We start from the raw sequence: 20209 nt of genomic DNA on the forward strand, positions 1-20209 counted from the left end.
CTGGGGATTGAGCCTGCAACCTAGATATATGCCCTTATATGGAATGGAACTCAGGACCTTCAGGCTGATGCTCTGTCCATTAAGCCAAAATGGCCAGGGCAGAAATGGTTATTTATTTATTTTTAAATATATATTTTATTGATTTTTTTTACAGAGAGGAAGGGAGAGGGATAGAGAGCTAGAAACATCAATGAGAGAGAATCATTGACCAGCTGCCTCCTGCACACGCCCTACCGGGGATGTGCCCACAACCAAGGTACATGCTCTTGAATCGAACCCGGGACCTTTCAGTCTGCAGGCTGATGCTCTATCCACTGAACCAAACCAGTTTCAGCAGAAAATGGTTATTTTAACCTTCAACAGAGTGGAAGGGCATACTCTGGATTGATTTTTTAAATGACTGTATTAGAACCAAATCATTTGCAAATTTAAATTGTTATGGCTTAGCTACATAAACAAAAATGCTTCGGGCCAAAACCGGTTTGGCTCAGTTAGAGCGTCAGTCTGCGGACTGAAAAGTCCCGGGTTCGATTCCGGTCAGGGGTATGTACGTTGGTTGCGGGCACATCCCCAGTGGGGGGTGTGAAGGAGGTGGCTGGTCGATGTTTCTCTCTCATCGACGTTTCTGGTTCTCTATCTCTCTCTCTTCCTCTCTGTAAAAAATCAATAAAATATATATATTTTAAAAAATACTTCGGGTGTGTGAGAAAGCACTTTAAATAGTATGGACAATACTGACTACTTAAAGAGCTGATCTCGTCTCCCATTGTCCATGTCTTACAATGGCTCATTCACCATGCTGAGTGGTTAAAGATACATATTAATTCACATAACTTGGCCCATGAACTTAAACCAGTTCCTTCATTGGGTGCTCAACTGATGAAACTTTGGTTTTGATGCTGGAAAAAAATCTGACTGTGATGGCTAATGAGAGACAGGATATCAGCTTCCAAACTAGCAACATCTTAACAGATTTTAAATGTTTGTTTTTTTTCCTTCTCAATATTATATTAAAACTAGTGGCCTGGTGCATGAAATTCATACACAGTTTGGGGGGGTGTCCCTCAGCTGGCCTGTACCCTCTCCAATATGGAACCCTTGTGGAATCGGGTCTAAACCAGCAGTCGGATATCCCTCTCACAATCTGGGACCGCTGGCTCCTAACCACTCACCTGCCTGCCTGCCTGATAGCCCCTAACCACTCTGTCTGCCGGCCTGATCAATCCCAACTGTCCCCCCTTCTGTGGCCAGATCACCCCTAACTGCCCACCACCGCTGGCCTGCTCACCCCCAACTTCGTGTGTCTACCCTCCTCCCCCATCCCCCACTGGCCTGATTGCCCCCAACTGCCACCCTGCAGCCTGCTCATCCCCAGCTGTGTCCCCTGTCGGCCTGATCACCCCCACCTGCCCTCCCCTGCTAACCTGTTTGCCCCTACCTACCCCCCTGCAAGCCTGCTTGCCCCTGCCGGCCTGCTCACCCCAAACTTCCCTCCCCTGCCGGCCTGATTGCCCCTAACCAAATCTGCCTCAGCCCTACCACCATGGCTTTGTCCGGAAGGACATCCAGAAGGTCTCCTGGTCTAATTAGCCTGTTACCCTTTTATTAGTATAGATAGTTTTTCAAGCAAACAGGGAAATCAAAAGACCTGTTACAGAGAACATTCATACACCAACCACTGAGATTCTACCATTAATGTTTAACTTTACTGCCTGTATCACATGTCTATCCACTTATCCATCCCTCTCTCCACCTGTCAGTTCCTCTGATTTTCTTATATATTTCAAAGGCAATTGCTGAGACCAGTTCACTTCATCCCTAAACACTTCTGCATGCATTTTACTCACTAGAATCCAATATGCGTTTGTGGTATTTTTGAGATGAAATTTAGATACAGTGAAATGTGTAAGTTGGAAGTGGACCATTAAATGTTATGACAAATGTGTAATCCTAGCCCTATGCCAATCTGGCAAGGGAAGTTTGAACTAAATGCAATTTTATTTTGCTGCATGCTGATTTTGAAGTGTCCCTACCCTGTAAGAGGAGACTCCACTGTAAATTGGGCATTATGAAAAATTCCCTTTATATGTCTTACTCTGGTCTTTTCCCCCACGTCCTGGAAAACATTATCTGATGTCCATTTGGAAAATGACTGACTCAAGATAGTGTGTAGGATTGTTAAAGGTATCACCATGGGAGGCATGGGTTCGAATCCCAGCTTTTCCACTTTCTGGCTATATGACCTGGGACAAAGTGTGTATTCTGCCTATGCCTCAGTTTTTGCATCTACAGAATGGAGATAAAAATAGAACCCACCTCATAAGGTTGTTCTGTGTGGTGAGGGCTGAATGAGTGAAAACCATGTAAATTGCTTAATTAGGACATCGCTTGTGGAACAGGAAACACTCAGGAATTGCTGACTCTTACCTCCATGCTGAGAGCCGGAGGCAGGGAAGAAGGGGCCTCGTATGTGACTCTTAACTTTGCAGACAGTGGTTTTCTGAACTCAGCGATTCTGTGTTCCACTCAGATCTGAGTCTCTTTTGGCCCCATTGGCCCTGCAACCAGAAACTAAATGACTGTCAAAATTCTCATCGTGGTATCACCAGACAATGGCAGTGGGAAATCTATGTCCATAAAATGATTCAAACTAGAAGAACTGGAGCAGGTGGGGAAGTGGGTTCTTACACTCTAATTGTGTTGGGTTTACCGTGTAAATCTCATGGCCTTGAATTTAATATCGCACCATTTTATTGGCAAAAAATTGCATTACAGACTTATTAGCTCTCTCTTGGCCCTTCATCTCTGCTGGACCAAAGCTTCCCTTTGACTGATGCTGGTTTCATTATTCATGACTCATAAACAGTGGTTTTCTAAATACAGACCAGGGAAGAATATTCTCTAATGAAAAGCTCTTTATGGGACTACTTTGCTGGACTTCTGAAATAAGGATTCGTTCATTCTTTCATTTAGTTGGTCATTCAACAGTTAGTGATTAAATGTATAAAGGACAGATAGGTCACTATTCCATAAGAAGAGATTACAGTATATTTAGAAATACAAACATTTAATTAGTAATCACACAAGTAATGAATCACATTTAGGATAGAACTGATTCCATAGCAGCCCCTGGGATAGATACTGTTGGTTGACGACCGTGGCAAAGGCTAGTTGTCCCCTAATATTCATTCTCTCTCTTTCCCATAATGATAAAACACATTTTTTTTAGCAGGATACATGCTCTAGGATAATGACTACATTTCTCAGTGTCCTTTGATTTTACATGTGGTTGTATATGTTACTGGAACCAATTCCAATGTGTGGAAGGACATATTCCCACATCACCAAGCAATTCTTGGATGCCAGCTGGGTGCCCTACAATTGAACTCAATTTTTACACTGTCTACTTAGGTAGCATTAGGTAGCACTGTCTACTTAGGTAGCATCTACTTAGATCCCACAGATTAAAGGCTCAGGCCTATAAGACTGCCCCTACCCCCCATCTCAAACGCCAATTGCAAGTCCAGGTTGTCCCCTGTGCTTCTGACAGGCAATGAACCCTCTTCCCCTTGGATTTGATTAATTTGCTATAATGGCTCACAGAACTCAGACAAACATTTTACTTACTAGATCCCTGGTTTATTATGAAAGGATAGAACTCAGGAACAGCCGGATGGAAGGATGCATAGGGGAAGGGCACCCAGCTTCCGTGCCCACTCCAGGCACACCACTCTCCCCCCATCTCCACGTGATCACCAACCCAGAAGCTCTCCAAACTCATCCTTTTGGGTTTTTATGGAGATTTCATTATTCATTAAGTCACTGGATATTGGTGTTGGAGATCAATCTCTAGCCATTTTCTCCTCCCTAGAGATGAAGGTGGAAGGGGGAGTGGGGAGGAGGAACTGGAGAGGTCTGAAAGTTCCAACCTCCTAATCCCCTGGCTGGTTCTCCTGGAAAACAGTGCCCATCCTCAGATGCTGGTGAAAAATGTCACCTCAGTAACATAACAAAAAACACCTTGACACTCTGGTCACTCAGGAAATCCCAAAGGTTTTAGGAGATCTGTGCCAAAAATAGGGACAAAGACCAAATTTATGTTTCTTATTAAAGATCACAGTACCATACCACGTGCCTAAGTTCTGGTCAATGTAATGTGCAGTGTGCAATTAATTCCACGTCACACCCGCCCTTCGTTCGTTTACTCCTTCCCACGGCTGGAATGCCATCTCGCACTATAGGGCAGCACCTAGGCAGGTGGAGCAAGGAGATGGAAGAATCCCGAGTTCCCAACACCATAATTGTTTCATGAGAGACAAGAAAAGCGTCTCTGTAACAACAGCAGAACTTATATTTTAATTAATATTTTCATTGATATTGTAATCCTCCTTCCTTACTAAGAGAACCCCAAATTTATTCGGCTACCTACTCTTAACGAAGGTGACTATAGCCCTAGCTCAGAGGTAAGTCCTCATTAATGTAAGCCAATCAGGGCAACTCCCTTCCTCTGGCCAGTGATCGGTTTGGGCCTGGACATGATGCAGTTGTAGACCATGGAACTTGCAGGAAGTTCTGCGGGGAATTCCTGGGAAATATTTCCTTGCTCTAAAACAGAGATCCATAGGAGACAGCCACCTCTATAAAGTACCAGACATGGTGCTAGTCCATCTTCTGGTGGATGTTTGTGTGTGTGGATGCGATGTTGGACCCATGGCAGCCATAGTGGAACCAGAAGGAGAGCTAGTCCGGAAGGTAGAGCAGAAAGATGGGAGGAACCTGGTGATGTGGGTGCGTGGAGCCACTTCACCTCCAGACTTCCATTTGGTGAGGTGGTAACATGTTACTGTTATTTAAATCAACTGAGTTGGGGTCATTTATTACTAGTAACCAAGAGTTTCCTAACCAAACAATATGGTACACAGGTTGTGACCAGATCTCCAGTCTCATCTCGCAACATTTCTCCCTCCAGCCTCAAACGTCAGACCTACTGAAATCCAGACCATGCTCTCTCATCTGTCCAGGGTTCCATACACAAAGGGACTTCTGCACGTTCTATCCTTCTCTGTCTCCTTTGTCTGGCAATGACCAGTTCATCTTCCAGAATCAATTCAGCAGACACCTCCCCAGGAAGCATTCTGCACCAGACCCAGTTGATGGGCCACCATTTGGCATTGTCTACTGGCCTTGCTTCTTGCCCAGGGCAGCTCTAGTGACCACTTCCTCCATTATCAGTCACAGTTGGAAAGAGCACTGCCATCACTGCCACCAAACAAGGTCTTCCTTTGCATGGAGCCAACCAAGAAGTAGAGACTGACCGCATGTGTACAGACTAAGCTAGACCTGCAGAGACTCTGGCTTCTCCATTGACCTGGAGACACAGCCAGGAAGTGCTGGCATTTCATGCCTAGTGGGCATACTTAGACAGATGAGGGAGAGGAAATGGCTGCCCACTGAATTGGCTGCCCTTTTTTTCCAACGGCTGATTAGAGATAAAGGGGCTCTGTGCAGCATCTATGGTGACGGTGGAGCCAGCTGTGTTTGCCGCAGAGCTGTGGCCAGCTTGGTAATGCACCACATGTATACACCCTTCTTCCCTCCCTGCTTTACTTCCCTCTGGTTTTGGCTTTGTACTCCCCAGAACACATTCCATGCAAGCTGTCCCCTTAGGTCCTGTTTTCTAGAGGACTGAGCGAAAATGCCTCCCCACTCATGCCACAACCACCCCTGAGTCTAGCAGGGGTTGTTATAAGGATCCACAGGGAACCGAGGCAGCAGCTGCTTGCTCTGATGGGACGGTCTAGCTTGTCACACAGGCGCACAGCAGCCCTTGTTCCCAAACATCAGCTCTGATGCCCACCGTTCTCAGATCAGCTGCTTGCTGTCCTCGCTCCTTCCTCCCCTCCCCTCATCTGCTATGGTTTTTACTTTCTCAAAGCCTTTGCCTGTTCCATGCCTGCTGCTTAATTCTGAGTTCCGCTTCCTCGTGGTTTCTGTGTCCCATTCAAACCAGGGAGCCAGCTATGTCTGCTGCAAAGCTGTGGCCAGCTTCGTAAGGCACCGGAATGTATGCACCCTCCTTCCTCCCCCGTCTCTGCCCACACTCTTGCTTAGATAGGTTTGGGTCACTTGGTCACCATCCAGTACTGGGTGGCATTGTTGGCAGAGCTGTGTGTCAGGCCCCCTTGTGACTGGCTGCTCTGCTCCTGTCACTTTAGAGTAAGTGTTGAGAGACATCTGCATCAATTTAGTATTGCTCTGACAACCACAAAAGCGTGATTGATGGGCTCGTCTCTCTGAACAGAGGATAGGCCATGTGGGTGTTCTGAGTAGCATGTGCCATGTGCTGTGTAATAGTCATGCATAGTAGAACTAACTGGACATTTTTAAGAAACAGCAACAGATCATTTATTACAGTTAGTTTGAGAAGCTGTGGGAAAGCTGCAGGAGAGGACTCTGGGACTTCCAGAAAGGATTCCTAAGTTACACAGCAGACTGGGCCACTGAGGGAGCTGCTGCCTCCACCCACCAGGGAGCTGCCTGTGGACTCAGGGCCCAGCTGTGGGCTTCAAAACCACCCACCTCTGCTGCCAGCTGCACTAGCAAAGCAGGTGTCCCGGGCAGCTCCTGTCCCCGTGCCAGGGAATGTGGGAATGCGTTTCGCTTTCCAGCCCCAGCTTGCAGAAGAAGGCTGGAGTGGATGGTCACTGAATGCCACAGTACCCACTCACCAACTCCAGACTTCTGCAACAATAGGACCGATGCCCTGTCTCCCCCAGTCCCCAACTATCACATGCTCCTGGACCTGAGCACTTACACATTTTGTTCCCATTACCTGGAATGGCCTCTCTGAATTTCTGCTGGTAGAAGCATCATTCATTCATTCATTCATTCATTCATTCATTCTTTCAGAAAATCCCCATAATGTTCCAGGCCCGGTATTGGGTGCTTCTGATACCAAGATGACTATAGCAAAGTTCCAAGAACCTCATCCGCTGGTTAGTGAGATAGATACAAACATACATTAACCCGCCTTCCCAGAATGCTCTTTCTGTGCAATAAGACCCTTTATGATGTGAAAGGAAAAAAAGCACCAGGAATAAGAGCCCAGCTCTGAAGTAGCCTTGCCAGCTATGTGATTCATCCTCTCTTAGCCTCACTTCCCCCTTGAAAAGGCATTGATGACAGCACCTCTCTCACTGGGCTTGTTCTGAGCATTTTAAGAGAAACTGCACAGGAAAGGCTGTGTCCAGGAGGCACATGGTACATGTGATACACAGGGTTGTCTTTTCCCGTCCTTCACAGCCTAGTCATGTGTCTCCTCCCGAGAGCCTTCCGGGCCTCCATGGGAAATGAGTTACCTCCTCTTTCACTTTTCCTCTCGTCAGTGTTGGGAGACACACCTCTGGGATATCAGAAATGTTGGGAGGGCTGTGTGTATATATTTGCTAAACTGTTAAAAAAAAAACCAACAGGAGTGGCCTTTGTCAAGTATTAAACATTAACGGAAATTTTTAATGAAATAATTATCAAAAGTCTACAAAACCATTTTCCGAATCCACCCATATTGTGCGGTGTTTTAATCTGTCAGCTGGGAGCGCCCTGTTTTCCTTCAGGTTCCCCTCTGCCTGGCATACAGTAAGAACCCACAAAAGTGGGTAATAAACTAATAAATAAGTGGGTTTGTATTTGCTCTGACAAATAGAGTAGATTTTCCAAGGTCAAAGTTCCGAGGCCTGTAAATACCTGAACTCTTTGGAGGAAGTAAGCTCTGGGAACCAATTGCGGGCTGGGAAAGCAGTACCAGAAACACTCACTGACTCAGCGGTGGGGTGAAGTGTCCCGTGGGAATTTAAAGAAGACACAGGAGGGAAAAGTGAGCTTTTTCAGTATACCTCCAAAAAGCTATGTCCACATCCCAACACTTGGAACCTGTGAATGTTACCTTACTTGGAAAAAGGGTCTTTGCAGAAATAATTACGTTAAGGATCTCTGCATGAGACCACTGGAATTTCCCAGGTGGGCTCTAAATTTCTTATATGAAAGAAAAGAAAAAAATACAGACACAGGTCCTGTCTGGGTAATTCAATTGGTCCAATACACCATAGTTGCAGGTTCAAACCCTGGTCACATACAAGAATCAACTAATGAATATATAAATAAATGGAACACAAATCAATGTTTCTCTCTCTCACTTTCCCTCCCTTTCTCTCTCTCTCAAATCAATTTTAAAAAAAGATACAGACACATGTGAAGATGAAGGCAGAGGTTAATGTGATACAGCCACAAGCCAAGGAATGCCTGGAGTCATCAGAAATTGGACAAGGCTGCCGGCCGGTGTGGCTCAGTGGTTGAACATCGACCTATGAACCAGGAGTTCATGGTTCAAGTCCTGGGTTGTAGGCTCAGTCCCTAGTGTGGGGTGTGCAGGAGACAGCCGATCAATGATTCTCTCTCATGATGGATGTTTCTATCTCTCTCCCTCTCCCTCTGAAATGAATAAAAAATATATTTTAAAAAAGAAAAAGAAAAAAAAAAAAAAAGCTGGTCAAGGCAAGGAAGGATCCTCCCCTACAAACTTCAGAAGTAGTACAGCACTGTTGCCCTTAAGAACTGTGAGAGAGCCCTAACCGGTTTGGCTCAGTGGATAGAGCCTTCAGACTGAAAGGTCCCGGGTTTGATTCCAGTCAAGGGCATGTACCTTGGTTGCAGGCACATCCCCAGTAGGGGGTGTGCAGGAGGCAGTTGATTGATGTTTCTAACTCTCTATTCCTCTCCTTTCCTCTCTGTAAAAAAATAAATAATATATATATATTTTAAAAAAGAACTATGAGAGGATAAATTCCAGTTCTAAGCCACCCAGTTTCTGGTGCTTTGTTACAGCAGCCCCAGAAAATAAATGTAGCTGCTTTGAACTACAGCAGCAGCTCCCCCCCCCCCCCCCCCCCCCCCGTAGTTGTAGCAGAGATTGTATGGCCCACAAGCCTAACGTATTTACATAGAATGTTTACTGACCTCTGATCTAGAGCATCGCCCTTTTTGTATGGTTGATGACAGCATGCCACCATATCTACTCAGGGAAAAACAAGTCACTCTGTTAGTATTACTCCTGATTTATAGAGGGGGAAATTAAAGCAAAGTGAGATTAAGGGGTTTATCAAAATATGGTGGCCTCCTGTTGCTTTTGAATGCCAAAACACCCCCTCCCTCTTCTCCAGCAAGACATACTGACTTCTTTGGGGAACACCCCACCATAGTCCCCATGGTCTGGGCAGGCTCACCTCATCTCCTGGTTTCAGGGTTGGGTATCCAACTGCCTTGGTCAGCTGGGGCTGTATATACAACAAATGCCACAGACTGGGTGGCTTAAAAACAAATTTATTTTCTCACAGTTCTGGAGGCTGGAAGTCCAAGGTCAAGGTTCAGCAAGGTCAGGCTTCTGGTGAAGGCTCTCCTGGCCAGCAGACAGTCACCTACCTGTGTCCTCGCAAGGCCTTTCCTTGGTGTGAGGGAACGAGAGACCTTTCTCTCTCTTCTTATAATGATACGGGTCCTATTGGATTAGGGCTCATCATTCTGACCTCATGTAACCTTAACTACCTCCTAAAGTCCTTGTTTCCAAATACGGTTATGTTGGGGATAAGGGCTTCAACCTACGAATTTTGAAAGGACACAATTCAGTACATACCGCCACCACAGGCCAGGCTAATCAGTGTGTTCTCTAACTTGGATGCTGGTAGCATATGACCCAAGGGTATCCCTAGGCATAGCATTTGCTGCAACTTTCAGGCAAGCAAAACTTTTTCTTCGCAGTGAGGATAAATGAGGCTAAAGTGAAGCTAGAACAGCCAGGGGCATATGGAGAGGGCCTGGGCTGTGGGCTGTCCCCAATGTGAGGTGTGCAGCCAACTTGGAAGAAAACAGAGCTAAGAAGCGTATGGAGAGGAATTAAATCCAGCCTTTCTGAAGCAGGATCCCCTAAATGTCTGTTAACATGATACCATCAATTCTGTTTGAGCTATGTTTCTGTCACAACCCAAAGCATCCTGACTGACAGACTGCTGTCTAATAGCTAATAGTAGTGGAGATGGGATCTGAAAAAGCAGGTTTGCTTAGGTCTACCAGGCTCAGCTTAGGATTTCCTGGGAGGAATCTTGGTGCTTAACCCAGGAGCCATCCTCAGTCTTGATTCCCAGGTGGCAGCTGGATTCTGGACATTTTCTTCTATGAGACCCCTTCTCTTCTGATTATTTCTTTCTTTTAATCTTTCTCTCTCTCTCTCTCTCTCTCTCTCTCTCTCTCTCTCTCTCTCTCTCTCTCTCTCTCTCTCTCCCCCCCCCCCCCCCTCGGCGGCAGGCTTTATGAAGGACAGAAACTATATTTTGTCAGCTGCTATTTTCCCAGCACCTAGCCTCCTACTTGGCACATAGTAGGTGCTCAGTAAATACTGGTTTGAATAAAGACAGCGCCACTCTGGAAGGGACTGCTTTCTTTGGGGGCCTGCCACCCAACCAATACCACGCCACCACGACTTGCTGCGCTTGAGCTCTTTTCTCCTTTTAACTTCCTAGTGTAACACGCCTGAAGATCCCCTGGACCAGGCCACCGCCCCGGAATCTGGGCCTTCCCAGTTCTGCCTTAGAGGAGGGAGAATGGGGGTGGCCCGCCGAAGACCAGTTCCCAGCGCGTCCTTAAGTTCCGCGTCGCTTTAAGGCGGAGGCCCGGGAGGGGACCGACCCCGCCCGCCGGCCGGGCGCGCTGGTCCAGACTCCGGCATTTCCTTCCCGCTCGCCGGCGCGGCCTCGCCTCCCCTCGGAAGAGGAAACTCCCGGCCCGAGTAACGGGAACGAGCGCGGAGGAGAGCGGCGGGGAGCCCGGTGTCCGGAGGGCTGCCCGGGTAGGCGGCGAGCCGGGCGGGCAGAAGCTGGCCGCGGGCAGCGCGCCGGGGCGCTGGGAGGGGAGGGCCGCCCGGCCGGACGCGGCGCGCCGCCGGCGCAGGGCGCGGCCAGCAGCCTGGGAGCCGAGGGCGGGCCGCAGCTGGAAGGAGAACTTGAGCTGGGAGAGGAGGCCGAGCCGGGAGACGGCTTCCCCCGGCCCTGCGAGGGGGGAGCCGCCGCCGCGAAGGCGAAGGAGCCCGGGACGGCGGAGCTGCTGGGGTGCTGCGCGCATGCTGGGACGGGGGCACCGCCGGGGCTGGCGCCCGGCATGTCGGTGCATTACACCCTCAACCTGCGCGTCTTCTGGCCCCTGGTGACCGGCCTGTGCACCGCCTTCGTGTGCCTATACCATGTCCTGCGAGGGAGCGGGGGCGCCCGGGCCGAGCCCCCCGACGGCGCGGACGGCGGCTTTCCGCTGCTCAAGATCTCCGTCCTGCTCCTCCTCGGCTACGTCCTCCTCCGCTGTCGCCACGCCATCTGGCAGCGCTTCCTGCCCGGCTCTCCCCGCCTGGGCGGCCACTCCACCTTTTCCCCGAGACACTTCCAGGAGCCCAGCCTCGACATCTTGCTGGAGAGTTACTACGAGCACGAGGTGCGCCTGTCACCGCACGTGCTGGGCCACAGCAAAGCGCACGTGAGCCGGATCGTGGGCGAGCTGGTGCGGGCTGGCCGCACTCGGGGGTCCCCAGGCCCTATTCCCGGGGGCACGCTGGCCTTGGCCTTCCGCGGAGACTTCATCCAGGTGGGCAGCGCCTACGAGCAGCATAAAATCCGCCGGCCAGACGCCTTCGACGTGCTGGTGCCGCTGCGTCTGCCGCCGCTGGTGGCGCTGGAGCCGCGGGGCCTGGGCGCGCAGCCCGCTGTGGCCCCGGCCCTGCACGGCTGCTTCGTGTGCGCGCTCAGGGCGCCGCCGGGGGCCTCGGGGGGCCACTGGCTCCGGGACTGCAAACCCTTCGCCGAGGGCTTCTGCGTGGACGTGCGCGGGCGGCGCCTCCTCTCGGCCGCCCTGGTGCTGCGCTGGTTCCAGGCGCATCTGCAGCGGTCCCTGGCCACCGTGCGCTACAGCCTGGAGGAGCGCTGCCGGGTCACCCTGACTCCGGGCGGCCTGGAGCAGCCTCCCACCCTGCACATCCTGCCCTGCCGCACCGACTACGGCTGCTGCAGACTTTCCATGGCCGTGCGGCTCATTCCCGCCGTCCACGTGGGCGATGGTGTCTTCCTCGTGGCTCCACCGCCGCCGTCCTCACCCGCTGGGCCCCCGTCGGAGCTCCCGGAAGGCCTGCGTGCAGAAGCGCTTTGGGGCGTGAACACAGCCCGCCAGGAGCAGAAGCTGCTGGGCTGGCTGCAGGAACGGGCCCCTCCAGGTGCCTGCTACCTCAAGTGCCTGCAGCTGCTGAAAGCCCTCCGAGACCTGGGCGCCCGCGGGCTGGACCCAAAGGCTGCCGCCCAGTGGGGACGCGTCCTGTCCTCGTACGTGCTCAAGACGGTGCTGCTGGCGGTGCTGCTGTACGAGAGGGCGCCGGAGCAAGGCTGGGAGGAGGCCCACCTGGGCAAGCGCATGGACCAGCTGGTTCGCTTTCTTAGGGACTGCCTGTTGGGACGCCAGACACTCTTCCACTGTGTCCTGGGCCCCGGCGGGGCAGCAGCTGAAGTGGGCCCGCTGCCCAAGGTACTTCGTGAAGCCTCCCCAGTTGACCTCCTGGCTGCTTTCGACGGTCACGCCCGGGAACTCGTGGCTGCACGGTTGCTGTCCACATGGCGAAGGCTGCCCCAGCTTCTGCGGGCCTATGGGGGTCCCCGCTACCTTGCCAGGTGCTCTCCACCCCGGAGTCAGCGCCCCCAGCACACCCAGGGTTTCCCCAGAGATGAACCGTAAACCCGGATGGCCCAATGCTTCTAAAGCCTCTCCCACCAGGTGGGGGTGGGGTGGCCATGAAGCCAGTTCAACTCCAGAAAGACGAGCTGCAGAAGGTGTTGGAAAATTCGGAGGATAACATTTGGTGGCTTCAGTGACACCCTTGGGTCCACAGTCCACTATAGTTATGGCAACTACTTCACACCCACCAGAGTGTCCTAGGCAGGCTCCAGAAGAACATCCAGCAGCAGCAGCTCAGAGTTGTTCCAAATGTTGGTTTGTGTGGGATGATTCTGAGGAAGAATCTGCAGATTTTAGGAAGGTCCCGGGAAGGAAGAGAGAACAAGCAGCAGGGAGACTTCACTATGTTGGTTGTCACAGATCTCTCTGGCCCTAACATTTAAAGAAGTTATTATTATTATTATTATTATTATTATTATTATTTGGCATGACTACTTGCTAGGTCTTGGGTTCCTGATTGATTGTTTAAAAAAACATAAATATCTACACCTGGAATTGGAGTTCTAGTCTAGGGGCTACTGTTCTGAGGAACATAGTTTCCACTCTTCAAATGAAAGTTAATGTATTTTTTTTAAATGGTGCAATTATTCTTGTTTGATGGGATTGTGAAGAAGTGAGTCACACAGGTTGAGAGGCAGTCAGGAATTGATTAGAGAAACTTCCAGAGCAAATAGCACTTTATTTTAATCCATCATTTTGTGGTCATCGCTAGTGCCAAGTGTTGCATCTGAAAGGGAGACTAGGTAGGTTGACTGTTAAGGAAGGTGCGGTCTGGAAAAGCTGGCTGGCTTTATTTACATCCCTCCAGGCACGTGCCAAAATGTGGAGCAGTCATCACCATTCACTGAGCCCATGCTGTGATCCAGGCAAAATAGCAGCAAAGCGGCGAGGGTGGAAAACATGTTGGGTCTCGAGAAAGATGTATTTTGGGCTTTGCTTCTCCAGGAGTCTCACTGGAACTTGCTGCTGGCTGGAGACAAACACCTTTTTTTTAAGGCTTTTAAGCAAACTCCTTTGCATGAGATTTCTTTCGGAGTTTAATGAGACAATGAAGAGGAAATGCCTGCCTTGTAGTTAGTGCTCTCGATGCTCAGTAATGGTAAGTGGTTGAAAGTTATTCTCCCATTGCCCAAGTTGCCTGTAAGGGGTCCTAAGAGCAGTTGTCAGCACACGTCTTGCAAAGCATTTCATTATATATAGTTCAGTATCTGGGGTTCTTTATTTGAAGATCCACGACTCCCTGGTCCATCAGCAGAGGAGAAATACAGAAGAGAGCCTGAGGAGATGGGTGAAGGGAGATAGCCCTTGTCGGCTTATTCCCCCCAGCCCCCGTCTTTGGGCAGAAATATCACCAGGTTGGGTGTGTCTTGCTCCTGAAATCCCTCTTTGTCCTCCCAAATTTCTAACAGCCCACAGTTCCAAGTTTAAAATGGCCCAGCCTATGCTCTCCTACTAGAAGCTGCAGCCAGTCCCAGAGTTATACTTTGGGATTTTTTTTTTTTTTAAACAAAGGCATGTACTCTCTTAGGCTCTTAAAGGGTGAAACTTGGAAGACAGAAATAGCCACCTGAATAGGGCCATTGTTTAATTCCTGAGTTATTTCGAGGGCACTCTAAACTTTCTTTAAGGGACCTAGCTGGCCACTGCAGGAAATCATTGTGAATAAATGATTTGTAGGAAATCCTCATCAGAACTGCAAGAGAAACAGTTGCGGATGCTCTGCTTTCTTTTGAGGTTGTTTTGGGGAGAGTTCCCCTCGAAACCACAAAGGCCATTCCTAGCTTTTGAGGTCAGTGTTAGGTTATAAGGTACTGCATTTAGCAAAGGGATCAGTCTATCGACTTTCTGCAAAGATGTAAACTGTCCAGGGTGCAGTGTCCCCTGTAGTCATTGAAGTCTACTGGAGTGGGGGACATTGGCTCTGGAGGGATTCATAAAGCTTTAAAAGCTGAATTTTCCAAATATTTCTAGCTAAGTTGATAGGTTCTTTTTTTGTTGTTGTTGTTGTTTTTTTTTTTTTAATCTTAGTAGTGTTTTGAAGTTTAAGTCTGGTAATATACTGTTCTTATAGTTGTATTTTTTTTCAGGTTAATTACCCAAAGCCTCATCCATCCTCAAGATTTTAAATTTTTATTATTTTTTTTAAATTAATGGGCATTGTGTTTGTTAATTTTTTTTTAATATTAATGTTTTATTTAAATGCCATGCTGAGCAATTGTTCTCTGGACATGGTAACCAAAACTTGAGAATTTTCGATCGATTTTGATCAATGTTTAGTAATCCCAAACATGTACTATGTACAAATGAAATAATATGGCATATTAGCCAGGCGTGATGGCTGCCCGAGGCACTTAAATTAAGCTCAGTTCTGAGCCTTAAATTAGGGCTCCGTCATGATCTTGATCAGAAAAGTACACATTTTTGGTGTACACCTGGTACTGGAGACTCATATTTGCAAATATTCTTATACAGGAAGGCTCAGAATTGCTCATGTTAAAAAAAAATTTTTTAATTGTCCAGCCAGTGCCCAAAGCAAATGGAGTTTGGAGAAAATGACTCAGCCATTTTGCCACGAGACACCCTTCAGTAACTCTGCTGAGCGGTCTGGGAGCCATCCTGGAACGCTCCAGGGCTGAGAGTAGGAGGAGGGGTTGGCAAAATGAAACTGAAGTGAAAGAAGGGAGAATGTGAGTGAACCAAGAGAAATCTGAAGGACTCGGGAAGTAGGATCTAAGATGGAAGTGAAAGGCAGGAGAGCTGGGGTGGAAATCGTGAGCATGGGAGAGAGGTTTGGGTTAGGTAACATAATTTTAGGTATGTGCTATATCAAAATCAGGGGTCACAAACTCAGCAGCCTGCAGAAGCAAGGTAGAGAAGGGGTGGGTGGGCAGTGGGGACCCCTGTCTTAAGGGGAAACAGCCATTACTCTGCCCCATGCAGGGGAACGGGGTAGAGAGGGGCTGGAAATCGGGATTTTTTTTTTAAGTGAAATTTTCGGATTTTTAAACTAAGTCATTTTAAAATTTTCAAAGCACCGTGTGGGCCAAACAAAACTTGGTTAAGTCTGCAGGCCACCAGTTTGCGACCCCTGACTTACACAGTTAACCCCCCAAGTATGTATAAGGTTATATTTATTGTTATGGATATGATGTTGTTATACTTAGTTGGGGGAGTGATAGTTCAGTATTCTTTATCTCTCAGAGCTAAGCTTTATTGTAGAAACAAACCAAAAATATTAACATGGCCACAGAGGACACTTAACTTGCAATTCCCAGAAGGCCCCTCTCTCCTGGAGCTGTTCTTTGTAGCCAGATTCTCCAGCAAACCACGGGGCCGTTTTTGGCATTTCCTTCCTGGTGAGTCCAGGCTAAACGCCTAGGCTGTGTTGGAGTTTGAAGATGAGTCATCAGAAAGGATTGCAGAATAACTTGTGTTTTGTTTTTTTATTTGCATTTTATTATTTTAAAATTTATTATTATTATTATTATTATTATTGTTATTTTTAATTTTTTTTATTTTTAGTAGCATCCTTGCCTGTGCCTTAGCAAGGATAGCTGGTGGCCTTGAACACCAGAAAAACAGTGCTGGCTCTTTGGGCCAACCTTGTTGCCATTCCCATTGCCAAGAACACTGTCCTGATCAGATGTGTCCATCCCTTTCTGACTCAGTGGCTCCCACCAAAATTAACCTCCCGAAGGAATGAACCTAACAGCTTCCAGAGCGTCTCTTTTATCCTCATGGAATAAGTCACCTTTTCTCTAAAATGTGGCTTTTGCTTAAGGCTGAAGGTTTAATTTTCCCCACCCACCCATGAAGAGGAAAAAATTGTGTCCCAGTGATGGAAAAAATGAATCTCGTGAACATTTCCAGTGTCCCTTGAGAGGGAAAGAAGTTGAGTGTTATCATGTGGCATTTGTTAATTTCTTTAAAATCTCATGTCTGTTACTAAGACACTACTGTTTATTTTTCTATGCCTATACAGCACATGATTTGGTGGGGATAAAGCAAGTATAAATTGGGAGCAGGTGAAGATACATGTGATCATATGTACAGAGAGAATTGACTAAAATGTGCAGCTAAATTATATGTAATCTGGGTTTTGAAGTATCAGATATTCAGGAATATTTTGAGCATCTTTTGCCTTAAAAAAAAAAAAGTGCCTTGATTTAGTCACTTGACTTTAAACATTCCTCTTATTTTATTGTGATTTTTAATGTGTGTTCTGACCCCAAACTGTGTATTATGATGCAGCGTGTCAGCTGCAGTCAGAGCATATGTTTTGTTCCAATAACAGAGACTAAAGAGTTAATAAATATGGTTCAGCTGCTACACTTGTGTGATTAAAAGGCGTTTTAATCACACCAAGTTTCTATGGCCCCAATAGCTGAGGCCTGCCATTTGTTTTCTGTTTCGTGCTGGAGTAAATTTGCACTTTTAACCACATGGATCGTTTGGGGGCCTTGTCCTTTTATACTTTGCTTTGTTAATAAAGGAACTTGTAGAAACCTCTGGCCTGGACGTCGGATTTGGGGAGGGGTCTCCTGTTCCCTGCGGCTGCCCTGGCCCAGGACTCCTTCCTGAAGCCTTACCTGCCCTCAGCGTCTGGGTGTACGGGAGGCTCTCCCACGCAGCAAAGCTGGGATTGTCATTTGTACAGAACGGGCTCCGTCCACAGGCGGGAGAGGCCAGTTCATAGCTCTGCAGGCTTACAGGCCGGAGTCCTGTCTTCCAGGCTTCGTTTTCCTTGCCTAGTACCTTCTGCCCATGCCCTTCTCCTACCCTCCTCTCCCTCCACTTCCACACACACTCCTAAATGCAGTTCAAGTCTTGGCCTGTGGCTAATTCACAGCTCAAGAATTTTACCCAGAAATCTCTCAGGCCCTCAGGCTCTCTGCAAATGGTAAACATTTACTAATAGGAAAAACCACCGGTTTAGTGAGAGATGGCAGCTGGGAGGCCAGGCTGGACTCTTCAAAGCCTTGGAGCCAGTGGAAGTTCAGGGAAACTTGTACCCACAGGCTGACTAAACAGTAGTTGTGTAGGACACTCGCCCAGTGGAAAAGGAGGTGGGGTGTGTGCTGCCTTTAGTTTTTTAACACGTGGTTATTTAGTAGCTATTGCCCGGGGCATGGAGGACACACACAGTGATGACCAGGACAGACGAGGTCTCTTTCTCAGAAGCACACAGACAGTTACGAGAGGCGGGCAGGTAAGATGTCCGCACACAGTGGTGGATGTTGGGTGGGGGGAGGTTTATGGAAGCTCGGAAGAGGGCACCTCGTGCAGTTCCGGTTCAGGGAGGGCTTCTTGGAACAAGTGATGTCTAAGTCTAGATCCAAAGGTTAGGAGCTCAACTGGAGGAGAATGCATCTAGCACAGAGGTGAAAGGAGCATTTGGCTGGAAAGTGGGGATGGGGTGTGAGCATGCTTCAGAGACCAAGGATGAGATGGGAGATTTAGTGAGGCATCGGGACACCAGGGGTAATGAGGCCAGAGCTGTTCAAACCGGAGTGTGCAAATCACCCGGGAGTCTGTTAGGATGCAAGTTCTGATTCATCCATGGTGAGAGAGAATCATTGATCAGCTGCCTCCTGCACACCCCTTACTTGGGGATTGAGCCTGAAACACAAGTATGTGCCCTGACCGGGGATTGAACTGTGACCTCCTGAGTCATGGGTCAGCCTTCAACCACTGAGACACACTGGCCGGGCGAGATTGCTTTTCTAACAAACTTCCGGCTGAGAGTGCTACTGCTGGTTCAGGAGCCATGCTTTGATTGCAAAGCTGTAAACCACACTGCAAGTTAGGACTAATCCAGAAGATACTGGATAGGCAAGAAATGGCAGGGTCAACGTTTGAGTTTGGCTCACTCTGGCTGCAAGGAGGAGACCGGATTAAGCAGGGGTTGGCAAATGACTTATTTATTTTATTTATTTTTGTGTGTGTAAGTAAAAGTTTTATGGGAACACAGCCGCACCCATTCAGTTACATACTGTCTCTGGTTGCTCTCACCCTGTGGGTAGAGTTAATTAGGACGCAACACTGAAAATGTTTAACTCTCTGGCTCCCTACAGAAAAAGATTGCTAGGAGTAATCAAACTGGAAGTCGTCAGAGGCTGCAGTGGGCTGGGCCTGGATGGGGCGGGTTGAGTGGGATTGAAATAGGAACAGGGAGACCAGTTACCGAAGAGACAGAACAGTGTCAGAAGGAGGGCCAGAGCTTTAATACCAAGAGACCAGTCATCAAGTCTTGCTTCCTGCACTTATGTGTCTCTCTCTCTCTGCAAATTACCGAATCCTCTCTGAACCTCAAGTCCCTCCTCTGTAAATGGGATTCACAATAGAACCTCCCTCATAGGAGTAGTTGGGGATTAGGTGAGCTGGTGCCTGCCATATATTAAGCACCCAGTGCAAATCAGTGTAGAAATAATGATCAGAATGGGATTGTCCTTTAGTCTGTGTTTCCGGCCTCTTCCTCTGCTCCCTTTCCAACTCATTCTTTCTCCACTGCAGGGTTGTTTCCATTTTGTCCATCCAGCCATCTCTCTGCTACCCAGATTTTGTTTCTCTCTTTCCTTGATGCCCATGATGAGAAGCTCTATGAGAAGCTCTCACTCGGAGTACTGTAGTGGGCTGATTATAAAAGCAGTCCCTGTTCTCCAACCCTTCCTATACCCATGCCCTTTGCAAGTGACTTTGCCGTCTCTCCCATCAAAAAGGGGAGGGGCCTTCTGCCTCCCACTTGAAACTAGAATGGCTTTGTGACTTATCCTTAGTCAATAGAGTGTGGTGCTGCACATTCCTTTAGAGCACGATTTAATATGATATCACAATAGGCACTGTGCTAGTTCCGGGCCTAGGCCTCAAGACACCTTGCCTGCTTCTCATAGTTTTCTTGGAAGCCTGCCGCCGCCACCACGTGAGGATGAGAGACCCTGTGACCCAGCCAGCCCTCTCATCAGAGCTGATAGCCAGCACCTGTGAGACAGGTGGTGAGGCCATCCCAGACCAGCCCCACGGCCCGCTTTTCCCCAGCTGACATGACCACAGACTGACTGAAACGCTTGCGGGAGCCCATTTAAGACCAGCTCCAGGGGTCTTCAAACTACGGCCCACGGGCCACATGCAGCCCCCAGGGGAGTCTGATCCTGCCCGCCAAGTTTTTTGGTCAGTGAGCGCAGCCAAGGTGTTACAGTAGGGATTAGTAGTTCATATAGTCCGGCCCTCCAGCTCTCTGAGGGACCGTGATCTGGCCCCCACTTTAAAAAGTTTGAGGACCCCTGAGCTAAACCTTGCCCAGGTCAGCAGGACCACTCAGCTGGCCCATAGCAGTAATCGACATTGTTTTAAGCCACTGGGTTAGTGGTCATTTCTTGCTCTGCAGCAGCCAACTGATACG

General features: G+C 48.5%; 2 protein-coding genes across 2 annotated transcripts in view; both read left to right on the forward strand.

Moving 5' to 3' along the window:
- Window positions 1-8507, forward strand: part of COQ7 (coenzyme Q7, hydroxylase) — a 32700-nt gene extending 24193 nt beyond the window's left edge. Inside the window, exon 7 of the mRNA XM_084880740.1 lies at window positions 8236-8507. The gene's annotated coding sequence lies outside the window, so the exon portion shown is untranslated. The remainder of the gene's footprint in view (window positions 1-8235) is intronic.
- Window positions 8508-10700: 2193 nt separating this feature from the next.
- ITPRIPL2 (ITPRIP like 2) lies at window positions 10701-17316 on the forward strand. The gene has a single exon (XM_084880705.1). The coding sequence runs from the start codon at window positions 11203-11205 to the stop codon at window positions 12808-12810; it is 1608 nt and encodes a 535-aa protein (XP_084736831.1). The 5' UTR covers window positions 10701-11202; the 3' UTR covers window positions 12811-17316.
- The last annotated feature ends 2893 nt before the right edge of the window (window positions 17317-20209 follow it).

The sequence above is a fragment of the Pipistrellus hanaki genome, assembly GCF_964339955.1.
Source record: "Pipistrellus hanaki genome assembly, chromosome: 4".
In the NCBI taxonomy this organism is placed as follows: Eukaryota; Metazoa; Chordata; class Mammalia; order Chiroptera; family Vespertilionidae; genus Pipistrellus; species Pipistrellus hanaki.